Genomic DNA, 27,244 nt, shown 5'->3' on the forward strand with positions numbered 1-27,244 from the left:
TGTTTCTACAGTAGCCCAGAACGGACAAACCAAACACTGGCTCTAGAGAGGGCCTTGCGTGGCCACCGTAGGTTCTCCTGCACACTCTCTATGTAGATATAAAGGGCTCATTCTATGGTAACAAAAAACACAATCATTCTTATTTTCAGGTGATTATACACTAATTAAAACATACTTATGAATATTATATTCCATTTCTGCCAATTTGGTTCAGCTAGATGCCACTAAATTCTGCACACTGCACCTTTAAATTTTTTAATTACTAGTTATGTTAATTTGAGAAGGCCCTATTTTTTCTTTTTTTTTTAATCATTATTTATGTATTTATATTTCACTTTTATTACTTTCTGTCATTTTTGTATATGTTTTTTAATGTTTGTTTGTGTGTGTTTTCTCTTTACTTTAAAAAGGAAAAAAAACACATTATAATTTAAACTTCCCGGTAGACACAGGCATATTATTCCCTTCCGGATCCTCGCTTCCTGCCGAGACGCAACTCAATCAGAAACGTACAGACGTCTCATGGTTCCGCTGTGGAAATGGCCTAGTCTGGTCCGGTACGGTCACCTCGCTATAAATGCCAAATGAGCTGCTATTTGTCGGAGTCGGCCGAGAGAAGATAGCCCTGTCTGAGCCGCTACCTAGGACTTTGAGTAGGTAATTTGAGGAGTGACGAGGCAGAAAAAAACAATGCCACATTTCCTGTGGCCGGAGCCGCTGTCACCGGCACAACTCAAGCGGCTGGAGGAGCATAAATACAACGCGTCCGGTCGATCCCTGTTCGAGCCTCCGTGCCAAATCTACTGGAACTGGCTCGTCCAGAAAATACCGACATGGATCGCACCAAACACCCTGACTATTGTCGGATTGCTGGTCAATATCCTTACCACCGTGGTCCTTGTGTATTATTGTCCCACAGCAACAGAGGAGGTGAGTAAAGCGACCTTGGCCAAAGTTTTTGTCTCCCCAATTACGCATTGGAAAAAAAAAACGCGAAACCTCCTTTCAAACATTGCGCAATTTAGCCACAAAGTGTCCAGTGACAAACTTAAAATGTACCAAAAGTCATTATTGAAGATAATGTTTGAATCAGAAGAGCCTAAATGTTAATACGACATACATTTGAGCCTCACAGCAGCTCTTATTTACATTTATTTACACTTCAACTTAGTGTTGGGCAACATATCGATATGATATCAATATGAGACTAAATTAGGGCCCGACTGATACTGGACTTTTGGGGCTGATACTGATATTAAAGAGTAAAAAAAATCCAATATCAATATATCGGCCAATAAACTTATATACTCAGAATATATACATAAACACAAATTTTTTTTGCAATGATCCCTCAAATGTGGTTATAAAACATTTGTGACAGACATATGTAATGGAGGGCAGGATATTTTACAGCTTCATAATAAACTTTTTTGTAGAAAATGTCATCAGTGTACTGAAGCAGTAAACGTCACTGAGAATTTAATAATTATAACTGATTATAAATTTTAAAAAAACATAGAAAACATGTATATATTAAACTTGAATTGAGAAAAAGGATCAAATATACATATAATGCTGCCTGTACAACTTTAAAAATATCGGGGCATATCAGACAACATATACACTGATACAAATGGCTAATAATATCAGCTGACCAATATATCAGTCGAGCTCTAGACTGGATGTCGTTGTATGTCATTGGTGTTGTCTTTTCCTGGTTTTAAGGGCTGCGTTACATTTAAGTTATGCAATTTTCTGAACTTATCAGACTGTCGTAGCTGTTGTATTATTTGCCTTTAACCACTTAGTCATCATATCCGCATCACTAATGATTGATTATCAAATTGTGTATCTATTTTGTGAAAGCACCAATAGTCATCCCAACAGTACAGACGCGATATCTATATCGAGGTATTGGCTAAAAACATTGTGATATTTGATTTTGTCCATATCGCCCAGCCCTACTACAACTATATCAATAGGGTCACAGTGCGTAATGTATGGCAGTGTAAGTGAAGCCGAATCTAAAACTGTCAGTTGATTCAGGAAACATCTTATACCTCAAGCTGTTTCCTTTATAACACCTCATACAAGCTTGCACGCAAGATTTTTAATCTAATATCTCTGATAATGCTTTCCCCAGCAGGAGATCTGTATCTGGAATAAAGACAACCATCACGTGGTGTCTCTCTCTGTCTTCTACGGTCTTGGAAAGTTGACAGCTTTGACGTGTTGTTGTCCGCTCACGCTCATGTGATGCTCAGTGTTTGTTGACGGCAATTTGGAGGAAAATGCTGCTGTTGTTGTTTGTTGTTGTTCAGACCAACATTATAGAGGAGGTTAACTGTTTAGCCACACTGTTGGGCTAATAGAATAAGCAAAATCTAATGGACAAGTGCAGATGTATGACTAAAAACAAATTGCTATTCAGATTATGCCCCATCACATTTACTCTAAGTATAATAATAGGTCTTGCGACAGACAGCTGAACTGACAGTTAACCTTTGCTCCACTTAACTTAGGTCCTTCAGTTCACTGTAGAGCAGTGGCCCTGATAGAAAATACATAGGTGTGTGTGTGTGTGTGTGTGTGTGTGTGTGTTTTATCAGATTTCCAACTTTGTCCTGTTCAGCCATGAGAAGCTTGCAACTGACTCAAAGTCTACAGTTGATGCAACATGCTGCGTACTGTCAAATTCCACAAGTGCAAAGGCATTTGAGTTTTTCCCCTATTATGATTCAGTACTGACCAAGAAAAACCTGGCCCACGTCCACTCTTCTTCATGGACTGAAATGGATAAAAGCCTTAATGCCTGTGCAAACAAGGACATATTAGAGGAATTCATATTAACCCTTGACACAGTTCAGAGTCCCCCCCTATAGTGATATGTGTGATAACCTTTTTTAGGGAGCAACCAAAACAAGTGGACTCTGTCCCCACCAGTCCGTGAGGCGTTTAAGACGCGGACTTTGAAGCAAACAGCAAAGTCTCTGAATATTCAGGACAGCATGGGATTCTTGATCTCTCCAGAAACACAGACTATCTTTGTCCCTTCTCTCTCTTTTCTCTCACACATTCACAAACATATGCACATACACACACACACACATTGTAGTGGTGAACACTCAGTTTTTGGCTGGCTGCGGTGTCCAGATGGTCCATAACCTCCAACCTAGTAAGAGGAACGGACCCGCTCAAGTCGGCAGGAGGCTTTTCTTCACTGTATTTACAATACATACAAACAAAGATACAGCGTATGCAGCAATGGATGCATATGGTGCTGTGTTTATGTTGTTAAATGGTAAAATATACATCCCCAACACTTGAATTAAATCCCACAACATCTGTTACAGATCACCCAATTATCTGTGAATAAAAAGCTGCATTATAACTCACAAGTTGCTGTTTTTTTTGAGGTACTGGTTTAAGATCAGCCACAATCATTAAATTTATGACAAGTGCTATTTGGAATTGCACGTTCTTCCTTTCCCTTGAGGATTAATGCTGTATTTTATGTGTATAATTTTTTGATGTTAGTAGAGAGTCAGTCTTTGTTTCAGGTGAGGAAGCCTACGTCAACTATCGAACACTGCACGTCATATACTATATGTAAAGAGAGACTTTCTTTCCCCCTTTTTTTTTTTCAAGATATCAATTCAGACACATCTGAAATATCTGCATATGGTAGAATGTAGGGCTGCAACTAACGATTCTTTTCATTATCGATTAATCTAGAAAATGTCAAAACTTGTGACTTAAACTCTTAAACTCTGTTATAATTCACCTGAGTCAAAGGAGACTTCTTCAAATGTCCCAACCAACTGTCCAAAACCCAAAGATACTCAGTTTACTATCATGTATAACAAAGTAAAGTATTAAATCATCATATTTGAGAAGATGAAACCAGAAAATGTTTGGTATTATTCCTTTTAAAAATGACTAAAACGATTATTAGATTATCAAAATACATGTAAAAGTGTAACTGGCTTCACCAGAACACAAGGGTGAGGCATTTATTGTGAGCAGGGACCTTTAAATAAAAATCCCTCTCTTTCTCTCCCTTCCTCCCCTCCAGGGTCCAGCATGGGCCTTCATCCTGAGCGCTTTGGGCCTGTTTGTCTACCAGTCTCTGGACGCTATCGATGGGAAACAGGCCCGGAGGACCAACAGCAGCTCAGCGCTGGGGGAGCTCTTTGACCACGGCTGTGACGCTGTCTCCACAGGTGCCGTACTGCTCAGAGGACAATTAAAAATAATGACTCTGGGAGGAACTCTGTCATTTTTTTTAAAACTAGATATTCATTATTTCTTGTCTTTCTGCAGTGTTTGTCGCGGTGGGAACATGCATTTCATGTGGAATAGGAAGATACCCGAACTGGATGTTCTTCTGCGGTTTCATCGGGATGTTTATGTTCTTCTGCGCCCACTGGCAGACCTACGTGTCTGGGACGCTCCGCTTCGGCCTGTGAGTCACATTCACTAGCGTTCTGCTCTTTTTTTTCCCGCTCAATTGTCTCTTTAATTAACTCTCTGTTTCCTGTTACTTACTGCGCAGGGTTGATGTCACAGAAGTGCAGTTTGCCATCATGGTCATGTATTTGATGTCAGCTTTCGGAGGTGTGAGCCTCTGGCAAACCACGGTAACTGAGAATCTATTTTGTACAGTCACATGTACACATGCGTAAATACTGTACACACACAGGAACACTTACATTTCACCTTTAATATATAGTAAAACATTTTTGCACCTTTTGTTAGTTGTACACCAAATAAATCATCAAAATCAATTCCTAGTTTTTAGTCTTCCTTCTAGTCTTTTAAATAGAATTTGTGTTTTACTTTTACTCTGTGCTGCCTTTGGAGGCTTGACTTAACATCACATGAGAGAAGTGAGAAGGTAAATATGGGTAGCTAACGCCATGGCAACAGGTCATCTACCGGACATGATCTAGCTCAAAAAGCTGATGATGTCTCCCGCATTGTTTTTTTTTTTTGTTTTTTTTGCTTCGCCCTTCCATCACGCTCGGCATGCCTGCAGCTTTCATATAAGCACCTTTCTTCTTCCTATAAGGAGAGCACTTTTGACCCTCACGTGTTTCCGTAGTTGCCCATAATTGGACTGAAGATGTACTTCTTCCCCATCGTGGGCATCATCGGGGGCGCCCTCTACTCCTGCCAAAACTACTTTCATGTCATTTTGAATGGAGGTGTTGGCAAAAACGGCTCCACCGTGGCGGTAAGACCTTTTTAATGTCACTTGTATAAAACAGATAAATGTGCTGTGATAGTGCATCTAATAAACCGTCCTGCTTTTTAGGACACCAGTGTGCTGAGTCCTGGTTTGCACATCGGCCTCATCCTCACCTTGGCCTTCATCATTTTCAAGAAGTCGTCCAGTCAGCTGTTTGAGCATCACCCCTGTCTGTACCTGCTCGCGTTCGGCATGGTCATCGCCAAGATCTCCAATAAACTGGTGGTATGTTTGACTTGCACTCTTGCATTTATATTTAACGTTGCATTACATTTTATTGTTGCCTCTATTTGAACCCAGTTTCAGGCTAGACATGTTGACACAGAATATATTAAATCTGTGTTTTCTTGACCTCATGTGTGTCCCTTTTGTTAGATTGCGCACATGACCAAGAGTGAGTTACACCTCCCAGACACAGCCTTTATAGGCCCCGGCCTCCTCTTCCTCAACCAGTACTTCAACAGCTTCATTGACGAGCACATAGTTCTCTGGATCGCCATGGTGAGTTTTGGACACGCGCACACTTCCTTGTTTTTTAATCATATTTGTCACACATTTGCTTCTGAACTGGCTATTATTGATTTAAGCTACAGTAACACCTTTGACCGCTAATCACCACTCAACATACTAAGTGTAACCATCTAATTCAGCTACTGTTGAACTCTGCTATTAATTCTACTTTTACGAAGTTTGTACATTTTCAGTGTGTGTTGACATTGTCAGAAAGGTGATAATTCTACTTTATGTTTATAATTGAGGTCATAGGGGGTGGTGGTGGTGGCGTACTGGAGTGCATTATATTGAAAAGTGTGCCTAATATTTTGCCCATCGCATGTATCTTAATGAGGAGGACTAAATATTAGAAACACTTACACAAATTTTGCCATTTTTTGCATAAAAAAAATGACTAAAACATGCTGATGAATTTTCTGTTGTTCGACATTCATTATTGTAGCTCTAAATACAAGTGATTGATATTTAACCACCACATTATATACAGCTTTTTTAGAGATTATACTGCTCAGTTTAGCTGTTCAGTGATGGAAATATAGACCAGATTTGCATTCAGTGCTGCCCAAAAATGTAAAAAAGGTGATGTCCTTCAGTGGTAAAATGTTCAATCAGGCACTTAAACACTGAAAGTAAACATTGAAATACATATATGATGGTGGAAAAATCTCTTCATGGTGGCTGTAGTATTATAACCTGTACATCACTGCTTTCTAACTGGTTGCACCCATGACACATGATACACAAACAGAAGCCAACGTGTCTCTAAGGCTGGTGTTGCAATGTGTTGCACAGAAAATCGTCGTTCAACCAGAAAAACCGACCGAACATTCTCACAATTAATGTGTTTCCATGAAGAGCCATAAATAACAACTTAATTAATCGGGTGTGACATAGAGCACCAGCACCAACCTGCAGGGCATGTGGGCCTTGATGACTAACAAGAAAAACACAGTAACTCTTCTCTTCAATCTCTTCTGTTATGTTAACACATGAGCAGAGTTGATTTCAGCCCAGTCCGCGAGACTCTGAGCCCTGCTGGTTTTCACTTCAGCCGTCTAATCAGACTCATTACAGCTGCAGTTCAAGGTGCACTCGGTTTCTTTTAGACCGTTGAAATTACTCGAGATAACCCTTCCTTTGCCGTCTGTGACACGTGTTATCTCTCCTGGCTAAGCCAGGGTTGCTAATGCTGGTCTGATACTGCTCTCTTTTTTGATATGAGAGGATGAATATGGGTTTCTATATAAAAAGTAGTACTATCTTCTTGGTTGTACTGGAAACCAACAGTAAGACTGAGAACTACGAATATGTTGAGTCAGAAAAGACAACTAGCATTTATTTTAACCCTCTGGAACCAAGTGTAGCATCAGCACTATGCTAGACCATGTTCTACAAACCATTAGATAACTTCTATCAACAAGCCTTTTTTTGTCTGAACTGTGAGATTCTCAGCTTTCATAGGCACCTTGAACGGTACCTTTACGACCATCAGGGCCAATTTACAGTGCGTGCAATCACATGATACGGGAACAGAAACTTCACAGGCTTCACTCTAGTCACCGTGTGCTCTCACTACACAAAAAGTATCAACAGATGAGAATGTCTATTTTCCAATGATATGATAACACTTTCATATATACTCTCAGATGTGATATTAGTCAAAATATAAAGACAGCACCAAAATTTACATATTCTCACATTGTCTGCTAAAAAAACACCCAAGACAATATGCAAATAAATGGCTGTAACTCACTGAAGAAAAGGTGGATTTGCGCCAAATTTCACATGGAGCCCCAAAACACCTTCACATTTTTTGTCAAATATGGTACACTCATGCAAAGGTAATGCATGATGGTGACTTTACACTGCACCAGAGAGAAAGGGCAGGTTCCCTTGAATCATATGATGTTTAACACTTGATACTCAATGAAAGAATAAGCTCAGAATTGGCAAAAATAGAAAACCTTGTCCAGGCGCTTCTTTGTCTGTGTAGGTTTTACAGAGTGAAACTGAGAGCATAAGAATTTATAGCTGCTCTAAAACGCTGTGCACACCCCACGGTGTTCAGTTATTGATGCCGGTTAGACTTCTGCTCAGGCGGCGCTTTGTTGGGTATGACACTTTATTTAATCGGTATTTAGTCATACAGTCTCAGTGAGATTAAGATCTCTTTTCTGATAGAGTTCTGAGAACAGGAAACATTCATAAGACAAAAACACAGTCAGCAAAGAGAAACAATGCAACCACACAGTAAACAAGGAAATAATAAAAGTTTGAGGGCACTTTGCAGTTCATTCCAGTTAAATGGTGCATAGTACCTGAAACCAGTTCTGCCAACATTAGAGCGAACATGAGGGATATCTAAGGTTAAGTAATAACTCTCACAGCTCTCTTAACATGAGTTGTTAAGTCAGTCAAGCGTGATTTGTGCACACCCACGCAGTCTAATCAGGTACATGACTGGAACCACCTGTGTGGGTGAGCCAAAGGGCCTAAATGATATCCACCTACAGTTTAAAGGGACCTTGTAGGGTTTTGTTGTAAACAAACAAAAGTTATGTTTACATTAAGTGTTACTCACCAAAACTCATTGTGTGTATCCTTGAAATCTTGAAGTGTAAAATGAATTTCCTTCTTCATAAAACATTTGTAAAGCCAGTTTTTTAAAGTATTTTAAACCCTCCATTTTTAAAATCCATGTTAAACAGCTCGCAGTCTTCTTCTTCATGGCCTTTGTTGGCGCATTGCTGCGTTTCCTGGCACATTACTGTCATCTGTAAATCAGTGGAATAGTGCGAAACCATTGTGCCCCCAAGTACCCACTCATAAAAAAACTGCCCCATATTAATACGATACTGGAGGTCAGAAAGTCCACAGCATACCTTTTTAAACTCAGAGATATGGCATTAAATAGCTTTAGTCATATTAAAATTACTGCCATTATATATTGAGTGCTTTCACTGCTTTCCCTTTATATGTAGGAAACGCAGGTGGCGGATAATGAAAGATTAACTGCAGTTGAAATGAATTAGTGGATTCATTAATTTCAATTGAAACCTGAAACATTCAACTATTGCAGGTTAATTAGTTATGTTGGCCACCAGGTTATTTTCATGGAGGACATTTTGATACGTTATAACACCAAGAGTCCAGTTATTGTGCATGCTGGCTCACTGTCGCACTGGGATGCATGAATTAAAGGTATAATATGTAACTTTTCCATATTGAAATTTCTAAAAACAACTAGACCAATGTTATATATTTTGTTGAGTTTTATCCCAAATGTTTCCAACAATTTTCAAACCAAGAGAAATCCGTAATTTTAATAAGGGTTAACAGTCTGTTTCATTTGGTCGCCTGTCAGTGGTGTCATACCCCCTTTTACACGTGTTTAAGTATCGTGGTTGTCGCTGTGAGAAACTGTCATAAATGGACTTTTAACCCAGTTTGAAGCCACGTTTTTACAATACACTCTTTAGATCTCAGCCGTTTTTAAATATATCTTTTAACCATATGAAGGAACAGTAAAGAAATGCTACTTCAGGATGTCATCAAACTCCGTCTTTTGTTATTGTCTTGAATGAGGGACCCCTAGTGGCAGAAAACTACATATTGTGTGTTTAAACTGAGCCATCCTTAATGTTATTAGTAACACTTGTGCTTTTCCTATTATGAAATAGAAAAATCTATTGAAAATAATGAGAATTTCATAAAAGTCTAATGCTTCTTGTATGGTGCTCTACATGGATTTATAGTGTTAATATTTATTTATACCAACAGTTTTACTTTTGCTGCTCTCAACTGACTGTTCTGTATAGCTTCTCCTTCCTTATTGGTTAATTAAATATCACCATTAATGCACCTACATTATTTTTTAAATCCACCCTCTGATTCTTCTTCAGGTCCTTTCTCTTCTGGATCTGACACGCTACTGTACGGGCGTGTGCCTCCAGATTGCCTCCCACCTGCGCATCCAAGTCTTCAGCATCACGCCGCCGAGCAACGCCCACCGCGACTGACGGCTTGCCCGGCGGGAGGAGGGGGCGGAGGGAGAGTCGGACCTCTCCCCGCTCCTGAAAGCAGACAACGATGAACATGAGGAAAGACCCTCGACCCCGAGCCACTGCAGCCTTGACAAAGTGACCACTTCTGATTAAAACTGCCTCTACCACCGTATGGAGGTCACGAGACGGAAAAACAACTCAACACTACAAACCAAAAAGTAGCAATAGTGGAAACTTACACAAAAACCAGAGTTTCCCCTGAATTCCTCATTGGCTGTTGAAGCCAATCAAATTAAAAACAGCATGTTGTCAGAAAAAAAATTTAGATTTTTACATCACTTCCTGCTTATTCATCTCAAATACCAAAATGTTTTTTTCAGTAGGTATTTTGTAGTTTGTGTAAATATCAAAGCATTTTATCTGCTATATATGAACAGATATGTGTCAAAGGTACGATTGTCATGTATTAAACACACATAAATATACAATAATAATAACTGCTCGATAAATAGTTGATAGTTGCTTCTTCAATGAGATAAATTTCTTTGATATATGCCCAAACTAAATAGAATACCTATTGAAATTCTTCCTAATCATCTGCTTTTTTATTTATTCAATGAATGTGACTGAATGTGACTGAATCTGACGTGAATCAGGGCTGGAAAATACAGAATCAAAACGACAAAAATAACCTTTAAAACCTCAAATAATTTCCAATGAACTTTGTAATGTGGACCGGCAGGTTGTCAGCGAGCTACGTGAAGGGTTGACGGTCTGTGTTAATGCTGAAAATAGCGACGGCTCTTTTTTGTAGGCTTCATAAAACGCCACTCCAGTTTTCTAAACATTTTTATTCCATACTACTCATCTCGTTCCATAGTCCTGAAAACTAAGACCAGCTCACCTGTGGCCTTCAGAGCGCCGTCGACTGATGAAGCATTAACACACGACTTGTTCTGCTTTCTCTGTTCTTCTCCCTGAAGGGCTAATTTTTTTTGTGATTGTACAGATTTCAACTGAAGACGCCTTAAATATTTTTGTTGTAATTACTGTTAAACTTGTGAATATTTAAAGCAGCTTTGTACGTTTTTTTTTTTCCACTAAAGTATCACACTAGATAAATACAATAGTTATAAAACAGTGCAACTGGAATTTTTTTTTTTTTTTTTTTTTTTTTAACTGTTCACTCATGAAGTTTCTTCACTTATACAAATATACACTCTGTACATGTTAATGATTCATTTGGATCTTAAAATTTTTTTGGATTATCAGTAATTTTGTAATGACTGAATGATATTACGGAACATTTCTGATCCGACTGACTCATTATTCAGGTTCGCTGGGATCAAAAGGGATATTTCTGTGGTGCCGTTGGACTATTTAAGGGTGAATATGTGGTACTCCTTGATTTTATTTGAAAAAATAAGGATTATGGACATTATAAAGCGGAATGTCCTAAAAAAAAAGATGATTTTTGCATAACCCGACGATGGACTTTGAAACTATGCATTGAAATGTACGACCTTGATTTCAAACGCCATGTTGCACTGTTCAATAATACAGTAAAACACCTTTCTACTAACTGATGAGTGGAAAAGATTGTAATAAAGAAAATATTTTTCATGGATTTTGTTGTCACTGTCAGTGGTTGGATTACTGAAATCCTGTGTTCAAAATCTTTCATAAGAACATAAGTATTAATGTAAAAACAATTAAAAGTCACAAGTTAAAGTTTTACTATATACTACATTGTCAGATTGTAACAGATGATTCAATGTGTGGATAGTATTTTACTGTTGTAGCTGGTCGAGGTTTGACTAGTTTCAACTACAGTTTGGTAGTTTAGTGCAGTGGTTGCCAACCTGGGGGTCAGGCCCCCTTAAAAGGGTCACAGTACAAATCTGAAGGGTCATGAAATAAATAATGAGGTTAAGTAAGAAGGAAAAAATAACTTCTGCATAACATTTATATTCAGTTTTTGGACTTTTCTCTTATTTTTGTATTTTTTTGTGAAATGTAGGACAATTTCACCTCTTTGGTTATTAAAATGAAACTCTTAGAAGATTTATCTTTGGTTGATCTGGACTTAAGGAACATGACATTACTTTTTTGTAAGGCATCAAAAGCAAACCAAAATGTTTGGCTTAGTTTAAATAAATTGTATTTTATAAGCTTATATGTGATTTATTTATTTATATGTGCAACCTTCATATGAAAAGGAACTATAGCTGTCAGATAAACACAGTGGAGTAAAACGTACAATATTTCCCTCTGAAATGCACCGTAGTGGATTAGAAAGAAGCAGAAAATGGAAACACTCAAAAACCGAATACCTCAAAACTCTTAAAACACAATACTTGAGTAAATGTATTTAGTTAAATTCCACAACTGGTCACCATAAAGACAAAAACACCAAGATGACTGAAGCAAATCACATTTTATTTCAGTCGGAGGAACCACTTAAACTGATGCAATCTGAGAAAATCCAATTTCCAGATTAGTCACTCATCGTCTTCCCTACTTCGCCCACGGACGTCACACATCATATGACTTGGAGGATAGCAGCAAAACGCTGACGGTATCTACTGTAGTAGTCACTTCCATGTTAGTTTGACATATTAAAAAGAAGTTTGAAAAAACGGACATTCAGAGGAAAAAATTGGAGCGGTTAACAAGCATTTTGTGAGGCTGCGTTTACTCTCTGTGACATTCAGATCAGATGCATCAGTTGCTTGGCTCACTGTCACAATAATACAATCAAAATAAGTTACAGAACATGCGGAGGGGTCTGAATTTCAGACAGTAGCGAGCCTGTTGAGTCCCACAGGGACACGCATACAGGCAGCTATGAAAGCTGCAGTATCATTACTTAACTCCAACAATCAATTACATTTGTACCACATTAAGAATGATAATTATATAATCTTAAGTCCCATTCATTCTCATTGCAAAACACTAGATGAGGGTGTGATATGTTTGAGTCGACACTTACACAAGGACGTTTAAAAAAAAAAAACAACAACAAGGGAGTCAAAGAGAAACAAAAAAATGTTCAAACGAGCAGGAATGAACAACGAAGGCACTTCAAGTTTTCATGTTTTTAAAGACAACAGCAAACAATTACTTCAATTAATTATTTCTATTCATCCCATTTTGTACTTTTTTACCCCCCTTTTCTTTAAAATGAACCCCCAAGGAGTAAAAGCCAAACAACTAGGGATGCAGATAACGATTTTCTCAATTAATTGATCAATCGTTTCGTCCACAAAATTGTAAAAAAAAAAAAAAAAAATCCCATTACAATTTCCCTGCTCCCAAGGTCCCATCTTCAAATGTCTTTTTTTATTCGAACAACAGTCCAAAACCCAAAGATATTCCAATTTACTAACAGAAAAAAACAAAACATAAAATGCTCACATTTAAGAAGCTGTTACCAGAAAACGATTAATCGCTTATCAGAATAGTTGCAGATTGTGTTCTGTTGATCGACTAATCATTTTTCAGCTCTTGACACACAACAGTTGGTGAGTTTTGCAGTAAAACTTGCTTGCTCCTCTGGACATAGAGCTATCAAGTGTCTCACACTTTAACAGCTCGTCAATCAAATCACACGGCGAGGGGCAGGACATGAGAGGGATAGTAACAGTGTGGAGGGAGTGTTTTGTGTTTGTGTTGTGTTAAAAGTCTCGGACGCCCCCAGCGGAAGAGAGGAACACTGGCTGCCGTTCCCTTCTCTGGCGAGGCCCCCCATCCATCATCCTCCCCCTCCCCTGACAAATGTTTCCTCGCCGTCTCACATGAGTTTCTATCCTCCCATCTGTGCTGATGCAACACGAACACCGGAGGACTTCAGATTCCCGTTTCCACCCAGTCTGTATCCTCGTCTGTCCTCTCGACCGAGCAGGAGAGAGTGAGGGCGGAGGTTGAAGTGCAAGGAAGGAGAGGACAAGGAGGTCTTGCTCCTCCTCCTCCTCCTCCTTTCACACCCGCTCAGGGTTGTTGTCCCTGTTCACTCTGCGTCTAGGGAACAGCTTTCGCTTTAACAGAATCAGCTGCAGAGAAAGAAAAAAAAAAAAAAAAGAGAGGAAATGGCATAATTAGAAACTTCACACGGCAAAGCAAAGACAAGAAAAAAAAAAGAGCTCTGTGCTGCATGTCAGCGAGAGGACGACTGTGATACAGAAGAAGTTTACACTTTGGGTTATCAAGACTTGGTTACCCCAAAAAGACTCCGACACCTAATTCCCCTCAGACCTTCTGTAATCCAAGAAAGCAAAGCAGAGCAGCAGAGTGAAATAACTTCCCCCTGGGGGAGCGAGGACACTTTTGATATGTCAAATCTAAACTGTACAAAGCTGACTCAGATTTCTCTGTCTTAATAACTTGGACAGTAGAGCAGCCAGGCCCAGCTGGTGCCAAAAAAGACATCAAAAGTCGGTTTGTGCGCGGCGACGGGGGCACGGGACAAGTCGAACACATTCCACACTGGGAGTACTGGTCCCACCGGGTTGCTGTGGGGGAAATTCTCCTAAGGTCACTGTAACTATTAACCTTTCTTTAGGTTCGCTGAGGAGAAACTGGAAACCTTCGGATTAGACTGCTGCCTCATAAGACCTCAATGTCAAACTTGGGTCATGTAGTGTTTCTTTAATAATTCCTGGCATTTGTTTTAATCCTCCTGCAGAACCAGATCAGTCAGGAAAAGTTTCTTTTACAAATAAGAGCACTATTCTGATTTTTTTTTAATTTTTGGTTTTTGGGCACTCTTCCAACTAGAAATTACAATTTCCTGGCAACAAAGAAGGTTCAAGTAAATCCAAGAACCGTATGATCCAGCTCAACAAAGACAGTCGGGTCTCGCGTTTCACTTTGGATTTCTGGGGGTCTTTCATTTCAGTAAAGTCAGGTCTTGGCTCAGCTGGTCATACTAGCGCGACACATGAGACGGACGCACCTCCGAGTGGAATTTCGGTAGCAAGGGCCCAAATCATAGCTCAAGTGTGAATCATGGAAACGGGAAGTGTATGTCTGAAGTGGGAGCGTATGTCCGGTGTGTCTTCATTGAAATGTGTGAAAATAATCTGCGTGCGTGTGTGCGCGCGCGTGTGTGTGTGTAGTCTGAGGTGGACACTGACCTGTTCGGCGAAGAAGGACATGACGGTGAAGACGACGAGCGTCACGAGGACACAGTGCGTCCAGAACTTCAGCTTGTCCCGGTACACTCGCCTGTGAAAGAAGACATTTCAGTTAGTTATCACTTTTAAATAAAGAAGCAGAACTTATCCTTCGTTACCACGTCCAGCACCGGCAGATATAAATGAAGACGTGAAGAATTTCTTTCCTGATCAGGTGACAGATGATAAAAAAGGGGCGACATGTCGGAGGCGGTATGTCGCCTTGGAGGGAAAGGAAGTTTACTGTGACGTAACAAGGAAGCACATAGTATGCAGAGGGCAGCAGGTCAATAGAGTGACAGGGTGACATCACCCGACGCCATCTGCTAGTTACTTTACCAACTTAGAGACATAAGGAGAGGCGGAGAAGCAGGCGAGGAGACGAGAGGATCAACTGCATGATGATCTTGTAAGTCTATTAGAGCTAGCGACTGATCTGAAGCCGCTGAGCTAATTTTAAAGTCTCTATGTGAGGCCGGCATTCTCCAGCTGAAAGCCCCCTGAATACTGGAGCAGGATCCCTGACAAAAGGCCTCTAAAGCCCCCCCCCGCCCCCCGAGGGATTCCCACTTTTCCAACCTGGCAACGCTCGGTCTCATGTGGTGACAGCCACAAATTCTTAATGAGGGCTGATTGGGGGAAAAAAACACAGCTTGATAAATTACCGGCACACATTCAACAAAGGCTCAAGGACTCAAGGAGGTTTATTTGTCACATGCACAGAGATACAAAGTAAAACATGCAGTGAAATGAAGGGGATGCTGTTACTGTGCAAGAATATCCAAGAGATCATCAATAAAATCAGTAAATAGATAAAATAAGATAAAATAGAATACGTTTTTGTTAAAGTGAAGTGTGTGTGTGTGTGTGTGTTGAGGGTCCGGATGGCCTCTTCAACTCCTCTTCAGTCTTTCGGTTTTGGCCATGTGACTACAGAGGCGACCGCCTGACCTCAGCAGTCTAAACAGTCCATTATTGGGGTGTCAAGTGTCTCTTGTGTTATTTTGGGCTCTCATCCCAGCTCAGGTACAGAGCTGGTATGTGTACTTTTGTGTTACTAGTGTGGCAACTAGTCCTGAAATGATTTTGACGATTAATTGTTTGAGTCACTTATCCGGCAGAAATAGCAAACATGCATTCATTACATTCCCTAAAATGTGAGGATTTGCAGATTTTCTGTTTTATATCACTGTAAACTAAATATATCTGAGTTTTAGACTGTTAGTTGGACAAAATGAGAAATTTAAAGATGTCACCTTGAACTCTGGCAAATCATGATGGTATATTTTTACTATCTAATAATAAAAACAAGACAATGCTAACGTTAGCATTCTAGCATGCTCACAATGACAATGCTAACATAGTGATGTTTAGGAGGTATGTTTACCATGTTCATCATCTTAGTTTAGCATTTTAGTATGTTAACATTTGCTAATTATCTCCAAGTACAGCTGAGGATGATGGAAATTACAGTTTTTCAGGTGTTTGGTCATATCTATCGAAAGTATTGGATATATCAAAACTTTAACCTGATGATGGCATTAGATGGAAAGTCATGAGATCACCCAAGTCATTAGGATTTATCCTCTGGAGACCATGAATGTCTAAAACCACTAAACTAAAAACTAAACTTAGCTAAAAATCTTCATATGACCTCTACAACCGATCAACGTTGTCTGTACATGCACAGCTGGCCTTCGTATCCTACCATTCCTGGAGCTCTTCCATGTGTAAGAACCTGTTGCGATACTCTCTGGGCAGTTCAAACTGGGACGGCAGCGGAAACATGGACTCATAGAAGTCTCTCAGCACAGCTTTGACTGTGGCAGCGTCCTTATGGCTGTGGTCAATGTTATCATTCAGACAGATGAACTTCCTGTTGGGGATTGGTGAAAATACAGGTGTTAGTTTACTTCAACAAGGAAAAGATATTACGGATTGGCAAAAAAAAGGAGAAAAACAGTAGACAGTACACAGAGTTCTCCTCACCTGGGATTCTTCCTGATGTCATCTAACTGGCCGACCACATGGGACACATTGGTTCGCACCATCTTGAAAGCTATCTCATCCTCACCCATGATCTCAAACCTGTCCGACAGAAGACATGTAAGCAGTGACAGCAGCAGGGAGGATATCTGAATGTTAATACTTTGTCAGACTGGCTTATAGTACTTGAGGTCTCACTTGTACTTGTTCTGGTCTCTGAAGGCTTTGTGAATGCGTTCAGTGATCGGCTTGCAGTGGAGGACGAGGCCTTTTGTGACGGGAGGCTGTAGATGAAGAAAATACAGTTCAGCTTATGAAACAAAACTCCTTCCATGAGGTTTTATGTGAACTTTTTGAATGCCTTGAATTATAGTGGTTTAGCTGTTTTTACAATTCCATTTATTTATTTATGTCTCACCATGCTGGGGTCATAGTAGGCCTCCTGAGTGGGGTTCACAAGGTGGAGCTGGGTCAGGTTAGTCGGGAGTGTCTTCGAGCAGTTTATCAACATCTGCTCCAGACTTGTCAGGTCCTAGAAGATACCACAAAGGACAAGATGGACCTTAAAATGGACAATATTTAACCAGGTGGTAGTGTGCAAACTATCATCCGACATGTCTAAAAGCCTAATGTTAAGGTAGAGAAGATATTTCACAGCTTGGACTTACCTGGAGGCTGAGGGGCAGCTCGTGGATCCTTGTGGCCAGAGTTCGAATCTCACGATCAGACAAAACGCCTGAGTGGTCAGTGTCGATCTCGTCAAACACCTCAGAGACGTTGAGTTGCTCCTGAGCGCTCATCAGGAAGTAAAAATACGAAAAGGCAAACTGCATGTCCTCAGAGTGACGCACACGGTGGCCCGATGTCTTGTCAAACTCCTCTGGGAATCTGAAGAAAAGAGAGCAGAGCAGTTTAAGCATCTGGATTATCTAAAAATCTAGACAAAGACTTAAAAACCAAATAAACTCACGTGTCCTGCAGCTCCTGCATGATGAGTCTGTCGATCATGTGGGGCATGTGTGCAGGGACTTTGCGGGATGTGAAGCCAAACTGGCCGTTGAGCAGTTTGTTGACGTAGCGCAGCGAGTCAGCAAAAGTGTCCTGCAGCCTTCGGGCAGTGGCAGCACCATCGGTCTCATACATCAGCTCTCTCTGCAGTCGCTCCTCTTCCTATGCAGCCAACACGAAAAAAAAGATATTTAAAGAAACCAAAATGCACAATAAGAGGTTAAAAGTGAAAGCTGTGGGCTTTATTTACCTCAAGAAGGTTTTGGAAGTACTTCCTCCTCTCCCACGGCAGGAAGCCTCGGTCAGAGGAGATGAAGTGATGGAGTCTCCTGCCCACTGGAGCTCCTCCTGCGGCGTTGGCCTGCTCTGCCTGTTTCTCTGTGCTCTTGATTTTGGAAATGCTGCTCAGCAGCTTGGAGGTCAAAGGCCTCTCGATCACAGCCTTCAGAGGATACGGTTTGGGAGTTACAAACTCTTTGGGATCCTTATCGTCAATATGGACTTTAATGAGAGGAGTAACGGGTTTATCTTGTACAGCCGCATCTTTTCTGGGCATTTCTTCATTGGAATGTAGATTTTTCTGTACATTTCCGGCTTTCTCCTTCTTGGTGTGTTTTCCCTCTAACTGCTCTCCCTCCAAGTCTTTATATGGCTTCCTGTTGACTCTGGCTGCACCCTCATTGGCTGGTTGTGAATCTTTGTCCTTCTTTATGGTCATTTTCTTGAAAGATCTCAGCAGTTCAGCCTTGGTGAGATTATAACCCTTCATAGTAATGTCACCGATGAGAAGTTTCTCGTCCAGCTTCTGAAGCTCATCGCGGACAACGGCTGGTAAAAGTGACACATTCACTGCTGGAACTTCTACGACAACCTCAGGTTCACCAGGCCGCCTCCTCTGGATCTTAGGACTCCTTTTGTCCTCAGGAACGTCTGAGAAAGGGAACGGTGGCTCTGGTGTCGGGGTCGGCTTTGGCTCTTTGCTGGTGTCTTTGCTCACAGTCTGGGACACGTTAGCCTGAGGGACCTCACGTGTGTCGACAACTACGCTTAAGCTCATTGTAAACTCTGTGTCGTCCTCTCTTTGGAAGGTGAGGTTGTATTGGATTTGGGTGGCGTTGAAGCCAGAATGGAGCAGCAGGTGAATGGTCTTCCACTTGTTGGCGACGGAGGTGTGGCGCACCACCGCGTTGTCGCTGACGTGGGCCTCGGAGATTCTTCGAGCCACTCGTTCAAAGCTGAAATACGGCCTGATCTCCCCCACTGGGAGGGTGTACAGGCTCTGATTCCTCAGCAGGGTCACACGGTGCAGCTCGCCAAAGTGATCTACATCAGACACAAATAAATGTTAACCTGACATAACTCAAAATAGCCAATTATGTTATTGTTGTTAAGGAACTCTGGCTAGAAATCACCATTATTATATGAATTTGGTTTAAACTCACCTTGGCCACAGTCGCCTACATCATAACCACAGGCGAGTACATTGCAGGCTTGGTCACAGAACTTGTCTGCTAGCCAGGAGTTGGCACAGCCTTGATTACAGTAGGACGTCCCCCCCAGACCACCTAGACCACCTCCAAACTGCCACACCTGTGCACCAGCTCCACCGGGCCCACCGACACCGACCCCAGCTGCGAACCGACTGCTCCCCGCTGCACCTGTCAGACAAAAAGGAAGGGAAAAGCTTATTAGAGATGTCACAAATGATCTGATTTATACAGGAGATCTGACAGGTGCTGATCTCTTTTACCTGAGCAGTCTCCTCCATCCCAGTCACAGGCAGAGTTGTTGCAAGCCTTGTCGCAGTACCCATCTTTGATCCAGGATCCCGGGCAGCCCTCAGCACAGTTGGGAACAGGCCAGGTGAGATACACCTGCAGGGAAGCGAAGAGAAGAGACTCATGCCAAATTCAAAAAGCCTTTCGTGTTGATTTTGTATTGAGGAGAATACTGAAGAACTGTAACATACTGTATATTGTATTTAACCAGAAAACTGCTGCACAAATTTCAGACTAAACTCCTTTTTAAGAGGGTTTGGAAGTAGTGTGCGCACCTTCTGTCCCTTCGAGTGGCTGTAAAAGTCGTCCGGCCAGACGTCTTTGCCAAACATCACGTCGTCGTTGAGGTATATAAACTTCTGGGAGAGCCCCGGGATGCGATGGATGTGGGTCTCTATAGCAGGGGAGCTGAAGGTGGGAAGGTGGCTGTTGTTCAGGAAGATATCCTGTAAGTCAGAGAAAGACATTTGTGCATAAATATAAGAAGTTATGCGTATAATTTTCAGTATGTTACCTTATAAGATACTCAAGAAAATCAAATCAGCTTACTAATTTGACTGTGTACAACTTGTGCTCAAATAAATTCAGAATTTTTAATTTAATATAAATATAACACACATTTTTAGCCAATATGACAAAATACACTTGAAAGAAGTTCTGTAATTGTTTTGTTATCTTTCTCTTTGCTCTTTAAATTTAATACATAACATAAAGTAAACAGTCAGTAAAAAGCCTCTCAATGCCTAATAAACAGTGCAGCTGAGTGTGAGAGAAGTCAAAGCTTAAATTTTACCTGATGTGTGACAACCGTAACTCGTGGGTTATCCAGGTTGAGCCAGGAGGGAATCTGCCCGTTAGTGACGATGAAGATGTGTCTCACCCAGGGGGCGTGTCTCTCCACAGAGCGCAGCGAGTAGCGGAGCTCCTCGTTGTCCTCGAATCGGCTGGCTGAGACGTCTTCGTCCTGTTTAGACTGAAGAGAAGAGGAAATAATTGATTATATTTAAAGGTCACAGTGATGGTTTGAGACACTCAGACTCAATCTCTTGCTGCGCATGAGAGACGGGAGGCACCAGTCGTACTTGTGAGATGGCAGTGAGGTCCCAGAACAAGTAGCCAGGACTGATGGTTAACTCATTCCCATCCAGCGTCAGGTTCTTTTTAGCCTGCTGGGTCAGATCGGTGAAGTCCTGCGGGCTATTAAGGTGGAGCAGGGCGATGCTGGCCTCCGAGTACAACTCAAACTGAGGGACAAATAGACAAACATACAGTTAAAAAGAAAGTTGGGGGACTTGTTAAAGACAAATTTGAGAAAAGAATGGTCAAAATCAATGCAACAAAGCCTGAGATATGCTGACTCTTAGACCCTCCCTACCTGGAAGCTGCAAACTCTCAACACAGTAAACCATTAATACATTTACCCTTCTTTAACTGGTTTAAAAAAAATCTATGTTCAATTAGAGGCAAACTGGTCAGCACTGAATGTTCCCAGAAAACTCCAGAAACAATTGATAGCACAGGAGCAGGGTGTAGTTATCAGATTTGCCACTGGGTAGCATATGTTTACAGCTTGGTGACACTAAAATTGGGACTGAAAGAGAGAAGATTCACCACCGTGGAAGAAATCCAGGGGAAAAATAAAAAAGAATCACAGGAGGCTCTGGTGACACAGATGACCACAGGAAACGTTTCCAGGAATGGGAGACGGAGAGTACTTTGAGGGGGATTAAAAAGGTGCTACTGAAAGATTTATAATGTCTGAGTTTTTGGATCGTCTTTCATATATTTATTTACAATGTGTCGGCTAATGTTTTTCTTAAGCAAATGATAAACGACTGACTTGGAGTTGAACTTGAGGTGAGATCGTTTTTGTCAGCTGCTGTTTCCAAGGTCGACAACAAACTTTAAAGTCCTTAAAAGGGACATTTGTGCTACAACTACATGACAACTAACCATCCGCTTAGGGAAGATTGTTTGCTCCAGAAGAGCTACTATCAGACCTTGCGGTGAGATTGTTTCATCAACAGTTTGCTTCTAGTTGATTTTGCTGGTTTAGACGGATCAACGTGTGCAGTGATCCTTGACTGTATTAATATTTGTTGTCTCCAAACTCAGTCCAAGTGAATCGAACGATAGAATATCTATATTGCGTAATTTTCTCAGACATGACAAAGCTCCTCCAGAGTGAAAGAAGACATCACTCTAATGTTTTTATTTGCTGTTTAGTCCTCCCAAAGCCATATAAACGAACTTTGCAGTGCCCCCTTTAAGTCACCGCAACATGCACTGTGGGAAAATCCTTCGCAGCAGTTTCTCAGATGTTTTCTCAGCTACACGAATTAGAGACTTTAATGCCGTTGGGCAGGAATATTTATAAAGGATGGAGATGACAGGATGAATGTTATTTGGGTTCAACAGTGACCTCCAGCCACAGGGGTCAAACTCAAAGCACATATGATGTTTGCGTGGAGGCATCGGCCCTGGCTGCTGTAGCCTTGAATCCGAATAGCAAGGAAACGCGCGCACGTGTGTGTGTGTGTGTTTAGATAGGCCAGAGTTCGGAAAATTCTGTGATGTCATCTTCTCCACGGGGGTCACATGGAGGTGGGCTCTCTGTCTGATCTCGGCGGGGCTATGTGAGGCATTGAGGAGCTCTGTGTGTTAACGTGATGCATGTGAGAGAGAGAGAGAGAGAGAGAGAGAGAGATATCCCTGGCCTTGCGCCGTTTCAAACCATCTGTCCCTCCTCTCTCATCTCTTAAACTCTAAGCTTCCCTGGAAAAGATTCACCCCCCCTCGCCCCCCCCTCCATCATCATCATCATCCACCACAGACCCCTAAACGTCTCCCATGAGCTCGTGTTCTGCCTTGACTCGTCCGATTTTCTCAGCTACTGTTTTTAGGTGAGGATTAGCCGGGACTTATGAACCCGGCAAGGTCTAGCCAGGAGAAAAGCAAGTCCTGGATCACATTGCCATCTTTATTATAGCTCTGTTTATAGTCCTGATAATGCTCTGACACACGCACACAAAGCAGAGGTGCATGTGGTGGCTTCACACAGGCAGCGGACTGACGCAAACTATTTTATGCACACGGGCTCACACTCGAACCTGTTCATTTACTAGGTCACAATGTCACAAAATCGTTTTACATGCACTGAAACTATCATTTCTATTTATCTATCAGTTGGTAACAATTTTCATTATAGATAGATACAGATTTATTATAGGCTCATGGTTTAATTTTTTTAATTAAGTGAAGATGCCAAATGTTCTCTGGTTGCAGCTTCTCTGTTTTAGATCATTGTAAATTTAATATTTTGGGGTTTGGGCTCTGGGTTTTTGCAGTTTTGTGACATTTTATCTAATTCTAATTCAGGGGTCAAGACATTAAACCTGCAGAACTTTTACATATAAAGGAACGTCCGTTATGTTCAAGCCCTTGCCGAACGAGTTCACACAATGCTGATTGAGCCTATCACTGCCAGATAAATCTGTCTGTATTTCACAGTATAAAGAGTTTTTAAGTGTCATGTCTGGCGTGACATTCCCGCGCTGGCCGTTAATCGCGCGGCTCTTCTATACTTTCCAAATGATATCGGACCAAACGGCTCGAATTCTGATAGTGAAATGAGTCATTTTGTGGGGGTTGTGTGGCGCACAAAACAAGTTATCCACCGTTTTACAGCCGCAACAGAAGGTTATGGCCAGTGGTGTACTGGCCATCATCGGGCATAATGGGACAAATCCGTCTTTACTGGCTCTCTCGGTGTGCCTGTCATTCCAAGTGTACATAAGAGCATGTCTGTGTTAGGCAATCACAGCCGAGCGCCGCCCTTTATACTCTCACTGCCACAAGGGGGAGATAAAAGTTACAGGTACCAGCTTTAAACATGATTAGATTTTATTGTTTACATCCGACTCAAAGATCTTTTATTTGCTTAGTCTTTTATTTGTTGTAATCATTCATAGTAATGATTCAATTTTCTAACAAGGCTGCAAAGTCTGAGGACAAAAACTGTCAAAAAAAACCCAAACAAAAACAAGACTGTGGAACTTTTGAAAGAAGAGATATCACACACCGCCTCTTACAGATGAAAAGTTGAATTCATATGCAATTTAAAGCACAGTTCCTCAATTCAGTATATGGAGGGGTTTTGTTGCTACAGCCTCACTTAATCTGATATGACCAGTAGTTTATGGTCGCTGTGTTATGACTATTAGACTTTATGGCTCCTGACCACTTGGGATACTGTTACAGTAGGTTTTTATATTCAGCATAATCCCATAATTATCACTTGTGGTTGTTTTTGTGGTCTCATGTTAACATTTAGCTAGCAACGAACTGCGCAGCATGTCAATATGAACACTTCAGCTGTGATTAACAGCTCTCTGATTTACCGACAGGACAACCCACACCAAAATGTTGTCCTGGAAGACAGACAGTTTCAAAAAGAGGTGGACGATTAATTAAATGTTAGTGTTTATTTTAAAGGGACCCCTTCATGTCTCATCTGCAAAGAGAAAGCTGCTGCAGAAAAACAAAGCAGAACAGAGCAGTATGTCAGGAGTGAGGTAGAGTCGAGGGAAAGATGATCTGCACTTTTTCATAATGTATACAGCTGTTTTAATTTATTGTTGAATAAGAACACACTAAGTTAACTGTCCTCCAGGCAGCACCTCAAGTTATTAATCACCGCAAGATTAAAATGTCCCGTGTGAGTTTTACTCTCGACATATTTTAAACCACGATCGCCGTGGACTGTGTGTCACTGCGGAGGCGAAAGAAAATGAAATTACTATAGCGAAATTGAGTTGACACTGTGTGTAAACCAATTAACCGCGTGGTGAGTGATCTCTGTAAGCAGATGGATGGAGATGTTGTAGCAGCGTGACGCAGCGCAGAGGGCAGATACGTCTGAGATGAAGCCAGCTTTCATCATCCCGCGTCGCCTGTCGGGTCGAGAGGTGAGGACTAGTGGAGCAGATGTACCGAATTTTAATGATGTGACAGCATGACAGAGTCTTTTTTAAAAAATGCAGTGTTGTTTTTCTCTTTGTATAGTTTTAAACTGGTCTGAATCTTGAAATAATGCTGTAAGCCATCTAGTGTTCTCTTAATAGACATCTGGGATGTAAATGGGCTGCATTTATATAACGCCTTTTCTAGTCTTCCGACCACTCAAAGCACTTTACAATACATGTCAACATTCACCAATTCACACACACACATTCATACACTGATGGCAGAACCTGCTCATCAGGATCTAATCTAACGCACACACACACACTCACACACACACCACTGGTGCAGTCATCAGGAGCAACGTGGGGGTCAGTATCTTGCCTAAAGACACTTCAAGATGCAGACTGGAGGAGCCGGGGATCGAACGGCCGATCTTCCAATTAGCGGACGACCCGCTCCACCTCCTGAGCCACAGACACCCCGGATGTGAGTGTGACAACCGATCAATCCACATATTAGACTGGCTGAAAAAATATATTGAACTCATCTGATTCCAGACATAATGCAAATGTGATTATTTATCTGTGAATTTCTACAAATTTAACTCCTTTCTCTTCCCTACTCGAGTGAACGTTATCATCCAGAGCTGAAATAATCCATTAATCAAATCAACAGGGCAACAATTATAATAACAAGAACGATTTTTCAGGCAAAAATGCAAAAAAACGTGAAGGTTTGCTGCTTCTCTTTGTTTTACACAACAGTAAATTGAATGTCTTTGCTATTTGAAGATCATCTTGGGCTCTGAGAAAGTCTGATGACATTTTTCACTATTTTTTATGACATTTTGTAAAATAAACAATGAATCTAGTAATCAAGAATATAATCGGCAGCTCAGATGATAATCTTGAATGCACTACAGCTCATTTTATTATGTCAACACAACGAGGCAGCCAGCGCCCTGCATATTTGCATGTTTGCAATCAGGCGTGTAGAAAAGGTTTATTGTACGGTTTGCCTCACAACTGTGACATTATTGACATTATCCTTTTTCTAATTCTTATTTTTACTCTTAATCTGTTGCTCACAAGCTTTTATTAACACAGTCTTAAGAGTCTTATGACACCCTGCACATGTTGCATAAGTGATATGTGTGCGATACATGACGAAACTTCGGGATCTTGCTTCATGGCGGAGACGAGACATCGCACGGAAACTCACGGGCCTCTCGAACACATAAAAATATATGCTATAATATAAACACATCAGCAGGCTTGTACACAAACACATGAGTGGGGGGCCAGGACTGGACGGGCGACAGCACGGGGCAGATGATAGGGGTTGTGGGGCAGCTTTCATCACCATAGCGCTCGGTCTAACACCAGCTATAAATACCGACCGCCTCTCACTGCTGAACCTCTCCCTCCGCACTATGCACATCATCCCTCTTTCACAGAATCGGCCCGGCCGCACCGGGAAACACCTTGAAATCCAACCTGTGCGCCGTTTTTTGGCCCACGTACCGAGAATATGCGCGGCCCCCCTAAACGCCAAACACACACACTTTCCATCCTGGTTCGTTGGCTCTCAGCTGGAGCTTCATATGTCCGTGTATCATCTCTACTCCCGACACCTCTTCCAGCCTGCTCCCCTTATAAAATATCAAAACTTATGACTCCATCGCCTGAGGACGCGGAACAGGTAAGACCGGGTGTAAATAACCATGTGAGATGACAGGGTGTGTCCAAGAGTGCAGGGAAGGTCAGTAAAAGCCTGATGACCTTTTTCAGCGTGCTGGCTGGCGCCGCGCCACTCCAAACAGTTGTTCTAATGTTAACCCCCGCAATGCCAGCTTAGGTTACAGCCCCGAATACCGCCGGTTATTATCACATGACCGACCATGCTACACCGCGGCGAAACCTGGGCGCAAATGCAGGGAATGATGGGACAACTGGGCTCGATGATGACATGTAGGTCAAGCATTGTTAACCTACATATCATCACATACGGTGATTTGGACTCTACTGAGGTTCATAGTAGCTGCTTCTTCACCCGCTTCTGCTCACAAACAGTTAAATTTGTAACTATTATATACAGTATGTGCAGTCTAGTGTCAATAATGAAGGTAAATACAAGAGAAAAAGGAAAAGATGACAGATCTTCAAGGCAGGAAGGAGAAGTTAAAAGAGTAATTAGCATGTCAATCATGCCTGAGGTCATCTTCATGTCTTGGTAGAAAGTGTACCGAAGCTTTTTAGAAGAAGGTGATATGTTGTATTTCACGTGTTGTTGGTTATGATTTTGCTGGGTATGTTTCTTTGTGTATGAAAGAAAAAAAAAAAGTGCTGTGTTTTTGTTTTCTGCTTGCAAAACAGAAAAAAAAAAGCTTGCTGTGTTCTGGGAAAACCCACAAAACTGACTCTAATAAGACAGCAGTTATATGGATAAATATATGTATTTATTTATTTATCTCCTTGCTTAACCTAAGGACGGTTTATTTATAAATCCAGGAAAAATAACACCACTGAGGATTTGCCAAACATGGACTGTATCCATTTAAAATAC

The 27,244-nt window shown here is 41.3% G+C and overlaps 2 protein-coding genes across 5 annotated transcripts in view; one reads left to right on the forward strand and one right to left on the reverse strand.

The window, feature by feature from the left end:
- Window positions 1-480: 480 nt before the first annotated feature.
- chpt1 (choline phosphotransferase 1) lies at window positions 481-11,395 on the forward strand. Its single transcript, XM_044343901.1, has 8 exons — window positions 481-930; window positions 4,076-4,223; window positions 4,324-4,465; window positions 4,556-4,640; window positions 5,105-5,236; window positions 5,318-5,476; window positions 5,627-5,752; window positions 9,667-11,395. The coding sequence occupies exons 1-8, from the start codon at window positions 691-693 to the stop codon at window positions 9,781-9,783; spliced, it is 1,149 nt and encodes a 382-aa protein (XP_044199836.1). The 5' UTR covers window positions 481-690; the 3' UTR covers window positions 9,784-11,395.
- A 795-nt stretch (window positions 11,396-12,190) lies between these two features.
- Window positions 12,191-27,244, reverse strand: part of gnptab (N-acetylglucosamine-1-phosphate transferase subunits alpha and beta) — a 28,954-nt gene continuing 13,900 nt past the window's right edge. For 3 of the 4 annotated variants that reach the window (XM_044342656.1, XM_044342655.1, XM_044342658.1), the window contains 14 exons: window positions 20,797-20,958; window positions 20,508-20,687; window positions 19,990-20,160; window positions 19,687-19,810; window positions 19,379-19,594; window positions 18,187-19,259; window positions 17,899-18,098; window positions 17,597-17,816; window positions 17,347-17,460; window positions 17,127-17,212; window positions 16,932-17,030; window positions 16,651-16,818; window positions 14,904-14,994; window positions 12,191-13,820 (listed from right to left, as the gene is read on the reverse strand). In XM_044342656.1, the coding sequence (XP_044198591.1) occupies window positions 13,749-13,820; window positions 14,904-14,994; window positions 16,651-16,818; window positions 16,932-17,030; window positions 17,127-17,212; window positions 17,347-17,460; window positions 17,597-17,816; window positions 17,899-18,098; window positions 18,187-19,259; window positions 19,379-19,594; window positions 19,687-19,810; window positions 19,990-20,160; window positions 20,508-20,687; window positions 20,797-20,958 (2,976 nt within the window). In that variant the 3' untranslated portion in view covers window positions 12,191-13,748. Of the gene's footprint in view, window positions 13,821-14,903; window positions 14,995-16,650; window positions 16,819-16,931; window positions 17,031-17,114; window positions 17,213-17,346; window positions 17,461-17,596; window positions 17,817-17,898; window positions 18,099-18,186; window positions 19,260-19,378; window positions 19,595-19,686; window positions 19,811-19,989; window positions 20,161-20,507; window positions 20,688-20,796; window positions 20,959-27,244 lie in introns of those variants that run through there. The other variant, XM_044342657.1, reaches the window with a different exon arrangement.

Source organism: Thunnus albacares, chromosome 23, assembly GCF_914725855.1.
Source record: "Thunnus albacares chromosome 23, fThuAlb1.1, whole genome shotgun sequence".
Classification (NCBI taxonomy): domain Eukaryota; kingdom Metazoa; phylum Chordata; class Actinopteri; order Scombriformes; family Scombridae; genus Thunnus; species Thunnus albacares.